This window comes from Oratosquilla oratoria, chromosome 44 (genome assembly GCF_046742065.1).
Source record: "Oratosquilla oratoria isolate Oo_2021 chromosome 44, ASM4674206v1, whole genome shotgun sequence".
Classification (NCBI taxonomy): Eukaryota; Metazoa; Arthropoda; class Malacostraca; order Stomatopoda; family Squillidae; genus Oratosquilla; species Oratosquilla oratoria.
In genome coordinates, this window is record NC_134820.1 from 23,035,873 (window position 1) to 23,047,943 (window position 12,071).

At 37.4% G+C, this 12,071-nt stretch overlaps 1 protein-coding gene across 2 annotated transcripts in view; it reads left to right on the forward strand.

The window, feature by feature from the left end:
- The first annotated feature begins 7,746 nt into the window (after nucleotides 1-7,746).
- Cap-D2 (CAP-D2 condensin subunit) overlaps nucleotides 7,747-12,071 on the forward strand; it is a 40,026-nt gene continuing 35,701 nt past the window's right edge. Inside the window, exons 1-4 of one of the 2 annotated variants that reach the window (XM_076180197.1) lie at nucleotides 7,747-7,867; nucleotides 10,169-10,299; nucleotides 10,878-10,998; nucleotides 11,241-11,381. In XM_076180197.1, the coding sequence (XP_076036312.1) occupies nucleotides 10,878-10,998; nucleotides 11,241-11,381 (262 nt within the window). In that variant the 5' untranslated portion in view covers nucleotides 7,747-7,867; nucleotides 10,169-10,299. The remainder of the gene's footprint in view (nucleotides 7,868-10,168; nucleotides 10,300-10,877; nucleotides 10,999-11,240; nucleotides 11,382-12,071) is intronic. The other variant, XM_076180198.1, reaches the window with a different exon arrangement.

The window sequence follows — 12,071 nt, forward strand, 5'->3', positions numbered from 1 at the left end:
TTCGAATGTTAACCAAGGAATAAACTACCCAGTGTAAAATTAGTAAATGTAACCGATGTCTAAACTTTTCAATATGGTGATTAACCCCCACCCCACTTTCAGCGTTCCCTCCCACTCCCAACTCGGGATAAATGAAGGGGTCTACACTTGCTAGAGTAAAAAAAAAACTGCATCATGGCTGAACAGAATATTATATTTAGAATCCAGAAAAGTATATGGAAAGACGATAACACAACTTTTTTTTTTACATTGCCACCAACACTCCTCACAAACAGACAAGCATGTATTGTGCTAATCAGAATAAAATGCAAAGTGCCACTGAATTCAAGGCCTGTAAGCTAGATTGCCTAATCAAAAAATCTAGAGATGTAATACCGTTATATTATGTATATAATATTCACTTTTTAAACCCACTGATTACCTCTGCAACTTTTAACTTCCAATGTTATTTTACACGCATATTTGAATACACAAAATTCTACTTGTTTCTGAATAGATCTTCTAAATGACAACACTAATCCTTATTTTTTAATTTGAACGACTATATATTTCCACAGCACGGATATCTTAACTAGGGTTTGGGTAGCTTATGGCTAATCCAGGCGAATAGCAATTAATAAAAAAAAATATATAATTTTTTCTGAGAATGTTTTTGAGTTGGCTTCAACCCAAATACGCCGGCCGTCCTTCATTAAAATAAAAAGTCGAAACTCGCTGTTATACAATCCATGACGAAACGGGGGACAACTTATGCTCGCACTGTGGCAAACGCTATCATCTTTTCTCAATTGGTATTACACTTCATCATGCATTCATTCCCTTTGTTGTGTGTTCATTCTGAACGCATCACGACTGTAGGCGTGGACCCACTTGGAGCGTAGGGTCTGGCTTAAAGTACAAATATATATATATAACTATCAATATTGGCTATTAAAGGAATGTCACTATATAGTTATATTTCCAAAGGGTGTGGTATTTGGGGAGACTAGTATACGAGAAGGTACTAACTTTCTCCGAATAAGAATTCGTGACAGGGAGTTCCTATTTATATGGCTTATTATGTCAACCTGATGAGTAGGTATAATCTAGGTCGGACATTCAGGAAGGTAAGAGGGCTCCGAAGTACAGCTTTCTGGGCATCGTGAGCCAAGCAGATTTTATATATAATATATAACAAAGCCTAATTGAACTCGTGGTACATTATCTCGGACCTGTTTTTAGCTATAATAGGGCACTGGAGTTGGCATTCGGCATATAGAAAGGAGGGTTGGTACGAGCGACGAAGGGAGTGGGAGACTAGTCACATATGAAAAGGAGCATCTTTACGTCCGTGTGGTTGGGTGTAGTCTGTAAGTGTTGAAATTTCCTTCGGGCGTCCTATATGGCAATTTTGAATAATATAAAAAATGTGGGCATTGCAGTGACATCTATGAACTGAGAAATGTAACAACCGCGCTTATGTATCAAGTAATAGTATGTATGTATATATATATATATCATACATACATACATACATATACCATGGCTTTTCCCCCTTACAAGGGAGGTAGCCAAAAAAGGAAAAGGCATAAAATCATTCCCACCCATTCCATCCCTGAATACATTCTACATCCCTCCACCCTCCCTCTCATCTGAACAACTCCTGGATAACGGGTCATCCCTGCACCATGTCCACTGCCCTGCTTAGAAACAGTGTCGCAGGACACAGCATATCCACAGCAAGGGCCGCTTCATTAAATCGGCGACCCCCCCTCTCCATCCCCCCCCTTGCATAAAAGGAGAGGACGGGGAGAAATCCCTTCGGGCTGCGTCAACTTTTGCTCACACATACTACCTCACCCCCCACCCATTCCACCTCATGCAATCACATCATCCATATACAACCATTCTCCATTCACCCGTCTTCTGTCCTCCCGTCCTTCCTCAACAGACATTCCCCTCTTCCCCAAAGCCCCCTTCACCCCATCCATCCACCTCATCCTAGGACGTCCCCTCATGTTCACTCCCTCCAAATCTGCCATCCATACCGCTATTACTATATATATATTTACCAAGAAGTAACCCTTAAAATGGACAATACTATCGAGACGAGTTGTAATAATAATAATAATTATTATTATTATTATTATTAAAACACGATAAGTCTACGGGACTGGAAAGCCTAGTTTAGATTGTGTAACATGCTACTTTGCTCATCGTTCTGTGGATTGTTTTGATCGGCGATAATTATCATTCGGTTGAAGAGCTACCTGTCTGCAATGAAACTGACAACTTCCACAACCCCGTCATGCCAGTGGATTTCATTTAGCAGAGGCTTGGATGTGGAGGGGGTAGTAATATATAAATTTATTTTGAGAATATTTTACTTTCGTAAGCGCAAGGTGATATTATTTTGCAAAAGGACCTTCAAAATAGAGCAGTTTATCACTAGAACACGAATATTTCCGTTAATGAGTTATCACTATTATTTCGTGCATAAAATGAGATGAACGTTGAATTATGTGTATTAGCTCTTTTTGTACATGTATTATTTTTGTTCCAAGTCCAAGGAGGTCTATTCAGGTGGTGGGAAGAGTTGTTTGTTTATTGTACGTAGGGGAGAACATCGTATTTTATTCTCACAAGCGCTCAGCGATTTAATTCGGTTGAATAACGATTGGTTGCGCAGATTAATTATTTATTCACATTAATTTGTTTATTTATCTATTGTTTTATGTTTTTCTTCGGTAATAGAACAAATCTGAAATACATAGATTGACGATGTTTTGTGAAACACAACAGATTTGAATTGTGGATTTACATTGTAGATAAAGTTTGCCACAGGTGATGAGGGATTAATTAGGAGTGTTTTGTCAGCAATAGCATATGTTCTATCCTTGGGGAAAATATGGCACCAAAAAAAGTAAAGTAGAGGGGTTAGAATTGTGAAGGTATCGGATCAGTGCAAGTTAGATATTTTGTCATTATCATCATTATAATGATTGCTATTATTATTGTTATAGTTATAATTATTTATTATTATTGTTACTATTATTAATCATTGAGATTAGTCTCCAATCGTAAAAAAAAAATACCGGGTGACTTGGTCTGGAAGCCTGCTACAGCGAATGACGAAAGTCGCCTGCTGTTAGCTTAAAAAAAGTTGTGACCGGCACAGGGCCCCGACAAGGGGGGGGGGTGGACAATGCCCCGGGGCGGCACTTTTGGTGTATGAATGATGTATGTATAAACGTTGTTTTGTGGATGAATGTTACATGTGAATCGTGCTAGTGACCATCAAATGTGGTAGTGGTGGTGTGGGAGGGGTGCGGCACTTACCCATGTCGGGGCCCTGATGACGTCGCCTGCTGTTAGCTTAAAAAAAAATTGTGACCGGTATGATGGGTTTTGCACGTTTTTATCGCTTCATCGTTCCTTAAGCAGACCCAGACAGTATTCTGTTCCATTTGATGGATCACGAGTCTCGAAGTGTGACATTAGAAATAAGAGACTTCTGGAATTAGATCAACTTGGTTGTACTCAAAAGATAGTTTCCGTCTCTGTGGGAATGAGCGTGTTACAAGGATAGTCACAGATGAGAGATAAATGCATGTCGGTTTTAAGACTCTTAGATAAATTTCTCCAAATGTGGGCTTATGCAGAACCAAAGAAAATATGTTTTCTTTGTGGAGGAAGAAGACTGTTTTACCCTCAACCGATGTGATGATGCATGTACAAACGAACGAACATATCGTAAGATTACGTTTTCTTCTAGTCTGCAAACCACAGAAAATATTATTTTAAGGAGTAGCATAAGTAAATTGCATTATATTTTTTCTATCTATATGAATTTGAAAGAATTTTAATATTTATATCTGGATGTATTACAAAAAATAATCGCTCTAAGTAGACCACCAAATACTAGTTAAATACTTTTTATTCCGCAAAACTAACATATTAATGGATACGACAGACAACCTGACAATTCAACATTAGGTTGCTTGATCCATCTTCCCCTTGCCATCCCCACTTCCTTTCATAATCTGTCCATTTGCACATTATCCTCCGACTCACCCCCTCCCACTCTCTTATATCTTCCTTCCAAATCATATTTTTATTCTTTCCAAAATGTTCTGTCGTACTATTACATTTGACATGTCTCTTATTTGCCTCCATTATCTTACATTTGGCTTCTCCCGTTTCTTTATGCTTCTCGTATACTTCCCGAATCCTACATTGCAACCGGTCCGTGAATGCTCGCTTCTCCTCTTCTACTACCATCTTCACTTCATCATCCCACCACCCACTACCCTCATTTCAATTCCCTCCCATCCTCCTTGTATCTTTGCAAACCTTGTCACTTCCTCCTTGAACCATCCCCATTCCTTTTCTACTCCCACCTCTACTCTATCCTTCATCACACTTCTCTGTGTCTCCTGGTATTCCATCTCCTTTTTCTTCTCATATAAGTTGTTTGCTCTAAGCAACTCTCTACCTTTCTCTTCCTGTTTCTCCAGTCCTCCACTCTCAACTTCCCCTCCACCCCATACTGGAATACTGAATGCATGTTGTGTAGTATAAGTTGCACATAAGCATGCAGCCCTTTAGGGACTGTTTTGGGGTGCCCCTACGGACTAGAGTCACACATAATTTTATCTTATGCAGTAGTAAAATATCTAGTCGTAGAGAAATTATATACTACTTTTTGTACGTACGACTGTCCCTCCGTTATGCTGTTCCCTTGAATCTGTCCTGGTATTCTTCCTTCCTTTTCTTCTCATTCAAATTGTTTGCTCTAAGCAAATCTCTACCGTTCTCTTCCTGTTTCTCCAGTCCTCCACTCTCAACTTCCCTTCCACCCCATACTGGAATACTGAATGCATGTTGTGTAGTATAAGTTGCACATAAGCATGCAGCCCTTTAGGGACTGTTTTGGGGTGCCCCTACGGACTAGAGCCACACATAATTTTGTCTTATGCAGTAGTAAAATATCTAGTCGTAGAGATATACTACTTTTTGTACTACGACTACGATTGTCCCTCCGTTATGCTGTTCCCTTGAAGCTGTCCAATACCACTTCTTTGAGTATACTTTTTCCTTGTGGGTGTGGGGAAGGAGAATTCTGCTACTGTGTTCCCCGTACGAGTCATAAAAGGCGACAAAATGGGACAATAATGAGACTATATATCCTACGAGAAGTCAAGTCTCAATAAATGATAATTGGTAACAATAGAGAATAAACAAGAAACTGCCTACCGTAACGGTACGAATATCCAGTACGTATTTACATTATGGGACACTATATTAATAACCTGAAAAATTACATCGAACCTTCGAAAAAAATAAAATAAAATCGTATCTGATAACAGCAACGAGAGAACAGGAGCCAAATAAAAATGTCGATGTTATGGGACATCTTCCTCGGAGAATGGGATGTCATCATACGGGCGATATTTTTATTTATTTATTTTATTTTTTCCTTAGGAGCAACTGTATGTGTCGCCCCCATATACGACTTACCCTCACATTACTTTAAATGAAGTGGGTTATGCAGGAATATTCTCAAACGATATAAAATCATCCTTGCCATTTCATACACGATCCGCACTTCCACTCCGCATCCTACATAATCGACTCTGAATCGGGAAGCTCTCACCAATCAAAGCGGACCCCCCCCCTTTTTAGAATACCACACGTACTAATAAAATCCCTGACTTCATAGCAACCTCAAACAACAATCACACTGGATAAATGCTAAAGAAAAAAGAAATAAGGTGGCCATGCAGACCACTGTGTCAGCAGTGGAGAGGAACCCAAGAAAACTGCACTTCAAGCATGAAGTAAATTGACCAGTTATAAGTAACAATTATAAGACCAATACCTTTGACATTCCCTACAACTTCCTACAAAAATAGGGTTCCCAACTAAGCTATAAGTAGCCCACAAAATAAAAGCTCTTTAGCAAAGGACGCCAACACTCCCATGACAAAATAAAAACATAACGAAATCGAAAAGTTAGCGTGCGACAACGTTGCAACATTGTCCACAAGGACTAATGGTATGTGTTCTGTCTTGATGTTTTCGACCTTAGTGCTGCTTTCGATTCGGATGTTCATGAGCAGCTAATAAGTGAATTTGTGGAGTTGGGTATCGGAGGTAATGTACTTGATTAGTTCAAGAGTTCCCTGTATACAAGATCAGACGCTGTGACGGTAGATCAAGTTTGATCAGATTCCATATCATTACATAGAGGTGTTCTTCAAGGGAGCGTGAGTGGGCCATTATTATTATTGTTGTTGTTATTATTATTATTATTATTATTATTTTTATTAATATTATTATTATCATTATTATTATTAATTTATTTATTACTATTATTATCATTATTATTATTATTAATCATTATTATTTATTATTATTATTATTATTTCATTATTATTTTATTTTTATTATTATTATTATTATCATTAATTATTATCAATATATTATTATTTTATTATTATTTTATTATTATCATCATTATATCATTATTATTATTATTATTATTACTATTATATTATTATCATTACTATTATATTATTATTATTATCATTATAATACAACTAAACTTTCTAGTGATTGATAGTCTAGGCTTTGAACATAAAACCTATGCTGACGACACTCAAATATATATCTCAATTGAATTTTTTGAAGACATACACAAGATAGATATACTTATGAAGGAAATAAAATCAAGTATGACTACAGTGAAACTTAAGTCAAATGAGGATATGACAGAAGTAATGATTATTGAATCAAAAAAGAAACTGAAGCACTACTCAAATCTTGAAAATATTGACCCTATACACAGATAATGCCTTACTCTTTAAGAATGTAGAAAAATATGGGCGTTATCCTTGATGAGAAATTGACTATAAAAAAAAATTAATAGCACGATAAAGACTATAAGCTATCACATCCGCAATATTGCCTTCATTAGAGAGTACCTTGGTAGGAAAAATCATTCGGCTTCTTGTTCAGAATTATGTCATAAGTAGACTTCATAATTGTAACTGTCATAAAATACCAAACTATTTGCTTAAAAGACTGCAAGTCATAATAAACTAAGAAGCCAAACTCTTCATAAAAAGCCACGAGACAGAAATATTCCTTCCCTAACTGAGTTTCGCTGGCTACCAGTACAGACGAGAACTGAATATAAAATATGTTTATTGACCTGCCAAGTAGTAAGATTAAATTGCCCTAAGTATCAGATCATCCCACAAGAGTTAACCTAGGAATTTGGATTTTTCTGCACCTCGGATCTCCAACCAATTGCCAAATCATAAGATGCTGAAAATGTAGAAATATTTAAGAAACGCCCCGAAAGTTTTTTTTTAATACTACAACTTTCACAACAGTCATTACTGATGATCATATCATCTAAGTCCTTAGCCTGCACAAATGGATCTTCAGAAACAAGATATTACCCAACAGAAGAGCCATAATGGCTCGGACAGAAGGTCTCAAACTGTGATCACCAAGTAACCAGAAGCATTATAACTCCTCCTCCTCCACCTCCTCTTCCTCCTCCTCTTTCTTCTCTTCCTACTTATCTTGATGTTTATTAATTTCTACTTTGTATAATATTGAGATAGTTGACTACAGTTAACAATTTGTTTTAATTCTTATAAATAATAATAATATATGAGGTAAATAATACATAGCTCACAAAACAATAATATATTTTAGTTCCCTTAAAATATTGTAATTTTGCCACTAGATGGCAGCACATGCAACAATCTCTGTATTCTCATTGGCTACTAGTTTGTGTTTGTTCGTTGAATTGTGTTTTGGGCGGGAGTCAAGAAATTACTCCAGAGAAGCTTTTTACTGTCAGAATTATAAGGTGAATACATATAATTTCATAATTTTCTTCGTACTTTTAATCCCGCAGCGAATTGTTTACTCTTTTCCCGCAAAGTAAGATTAGATTGGGTTTAGACTTTAGTGATTGTTTAATACGTACCTAGTGAATTTTAAACAAGTTGATATTCTATTGCAAACAATAAGTTGGTCATAGAAAATAGTTAATAGTTTATGTAATAATAATGCAACTGCCCCATGATTATCATTATCATATGAGTCAGCAAGTATATGTAGTCAATAAATAGAAATCGAAGAAATTTAGAAATTCACTGAAAAATAAGTGGGAGGGGTTCTGTTCGCTACTGAGTACTGGTATAGTTTAAAGTTTCGAAGTTTGCTTCCTTTTAAGTTTTAATTTGTGGTTAACCCCTGGGTCCCGACCCCAAGTTGGGTCGTCTTGAATGTTTCACCAAGGATTCAATATTCCTAAAAAAAAATATTGTAAATAATAATACTGTATTAGAATACTTAGATTGTTAACATCTAAGAACAACATTTGATTATGGAGACATAGGATAGTGACAGTCCATAGTCATAGACAGTTACTATGGTATGTAATTGATGCGAGAAATCTCAACATCTACAATTAATTATTATTTTGAAATTTATATAAAACAAAATGTTTACAAAGATATGGATGTCCATGGACCATGGACATCCATATCTTTGTAAACATTTTGTTTTATATAATGCAGCGACCCAAAATCCTGTCCAGATTGACCATGGCATGGTCAATCTGGACAGGATTTTGGGTCGCTGCATTAAAAGCCTTTTATTGCAGCGACCCAATATCCTGTTTACCTTTGTAAACATGGTTGATTAACAGTAGTGGTTCTTAACCTTTTAAAAAGGTTAAGAACCACTACTGTTAATCAACCATGCAGTGAAATGTGATCACTGCTGTGAAGTTTCCATGCATCGTGGCTAGTATTGTGTCTTGTGTTGGGGGCTTCATGACAGCGTACGATAGATTAGTTGGTCAGAGCCTTGCATGGAATGATCTGCTAGGACTGTCGTGCTCCCTATTACAGCTCCTCCCTTTCGTAACATTATTTGCTAACTTGACTTCACACATCAAAGAAATTGAAGACACTATTCCCCAATACTCTCATACCCTAACTGCCACCTTCTGATCACTCCATTTCATTTTGTACAGTAAGAAATATTAGGAAAAGATGATACATTGACAAATCCTTCCCAATGCAAGACGAAAAAATTACTTCACGAATAGTGTCAGGTCTTAGCTATCTTGATGTGGTACTAGTTAATGGAACCATGAAACCAACCAAGCAGAAACAAGAACACAGGAACATTTATGTATACAACAGAGCTGACATGAGTACCATATCCCGAGACATAGCAGACTTTGAAGTCTGGACAGTAATTCGATAGCCAATTGAGTGGAAACTTGTTGGACCAGACTAAAGGACATAATACAAGACGCTATAAACATAGACATACCAAAGAAAACTCTTACATAAAACTGGCCACCACCCTGGTTCAGTAGACAATTACAGACCTTACACAGAAATAAAGTAAAACCATATAACCCAGCAAAACTGCATAATGATACAAGACACTGGGAAGACTACAGAAATACACAGAAAACATTCCAGAAAGAAATTCAACATACCTAAACTAGTTACAATGTCACTTTCCTCTCAAACAACAGACAAAACCCTAAGAAATTTTACAGCTTTTCAAAGTATGCGGACAAGACTACTGGTATTACAACACTATTACACAACAACTCCTTGGTTGCACATTCACTTGAAAAAGCACATGCATTAAACATGCAATTTCAGATAGGGGTGAATGGAGAATGGTTGTGTATGGATGGTGCTGTGATGCATGAAAGGAAGTGGGTGGGGGGGTGAGGGAGTATGTGTGAAAAATAAATTGACACAGCCTGAAGGGATTTCTCCCCATCTCCATTTCTGCATAAGAGGATGGAGAGGGGGGGTTGCCAATTTAATGAAACAGCCTTGCAGTGGATGTGCTGTGTCTTGCGACACTGCTTCTGACCCAGGGCAGTGGCTAAGATGCAGGGTTGACCCATCACCCAGGAGGAGCCAAGATAAGAGGAAGGGAAGGGGGTGGATGGGAGTGGAGTATGTGGAGATGGAATGGGTGGTAGTGGTTTTTTATGCCTTTATTTTTTGGCTACCTCTCTTGTAAGGGGAAAAAGCCTTTGATATATGTATATATTTCTATTTTTTATTTTTTCAAAGTAGGATTGTAAAATTTAACCACTTGTAATATATATATAAATGTTTTATAGGGACCAATGATGAGTACCTGCTACCAATAGTCCTTCAAGATCATCTGTCTGCAAAGCCTGTCAACACTAGTGTTTGGACACACTAAAGTGTGCCCTCTGGAACATAAATTTCCAATAACTTCAGGCACAAGGTGGGTTACTAATGGTAGGAACTTGTACAAGGTAGACCTGTGAGATGGACTGAAAATCAGTTCTATCAACATACAAAAGCATTTTTCACTTTTATCTTTTTTGTATTCGAAAGATCTATTTTGTCAATGTAATGGTTAAGTTAGGAGCTATTGGACAACATAAGATTCATGTTAAATAGCCATGCTTGTGTGTCTGGAAATTTACTGGAATCACTTCTGTGCTGCTCATCTTCAAATTCCAGCAATAACTTCAACACCTTCATAGTACAAGAGTGGTACTATCTCTGTAGTGTCAGCTTCAACTATCTTCCTACCAGCTAAAGTCAACTCACATTACAACAGTAGTGTCCAGTGTTTCTTCCTGGAGAGATCTGTGGTAGGAACCAAGTGTTGCTGATCACTGGAGCTGTGAATACCCACGTAGTGAAATTTGAGGCAACATTTATTGGCATTGTGCACTCTTCCAGTCTAAACACCTGTACTAAATTTACTGACTTACCTCTATAATTATCCCTACATTTACAAAAAGAATTGATGATTATATGAGTTCTGAATTAACTTGTTATGATATCTTTCAGATGAATCAGTTTGAGTTTGTTATTCCTCTGAGCTTGGATGCTCTGCAGGAATGTTCTTCTACAAGGCAATACATTGTCACCAATATAAACTCTGCAAAGGAGCTACCTAAGAAAGTGCAAGGTTTGTGCATTTGTTTTAAGGAGTTTAGATGATTATAAACATTCAATAATTATTGAATGTTAACTTAAAAAAAATAAATGCATTTCCTAAGACCTGAGCAGTGTGACTGGAAATAAGAATAACTTTGTTCTCAAGGTGTTGAGATGCTTTATATACAATGTACTAAGATGTTTCAATTCTTGTTTTAAAACTTAGAAATTTGTTTTTTTACATAAATGTTAAAGCTGTTCTTGGTCTTGCAGAATGTGTGGCATCATTTCGTCAGGAAGGAGTTCCCTACATCCTAAAGAGCTCCAACTTTGATGTTTTGTATAGCTTTATACTCAACTTTGCTAGTTTAGATGATGACACCAAGGAACGAACCTGGGACCTTGCCCTTAAAGGTAATTGTGCATTAGTACAGGAAGGGATGTTCTCCATGCTTTATGAATTGTATTGATTGTATAGGATAGGGGTTGCCAAATGATGAAGGAATGGGTAGTCAATTATACATCTATGTATGTATCAAAGGCTCTTTCCCCTGTACAAGGGAGGTAGCCAAATCAAAATGCAAGTTCCCACTTCCACCTATTCCACTCCCATCCACCACCCTTTCCTCCCTCTTGTCTTAGCTCCTCATGGATGATAGGTTATCCCTGTATCCCACTCATTGCTCTGGGTCATGAGCAATACAGCAAGACACAACACATCCACAACAAGGCTGCTTCACTTAATTGGTGACCCTCCCCTCATTGTCCCCTCAGGCCAAAAAAAAAAGAAATAAATAAAATGAAGACTGGGAGAAATCCCTTTGGTTTGCATCAAAATATCATTCATACATAACCGCTTTATACCCCCATTCCCCACCCCCTCCCTTCATTATATCACAGTATCATCTATACACAGGCCTTTTCCAGTCACCCATATCTCCTGCCTCCTCCACTCCTTGTTCAACAAACATCCCTCTTTTGCTCAATGCCCCGTTCACACCATCCCATCTTATCCCCGGTCATTCCCTCAAGTTCACTTCCTCCACCACTGCCTTCCGCACACCTTTTACTAATCTCTCTTCACACATTCTTTCCATGTGTCCA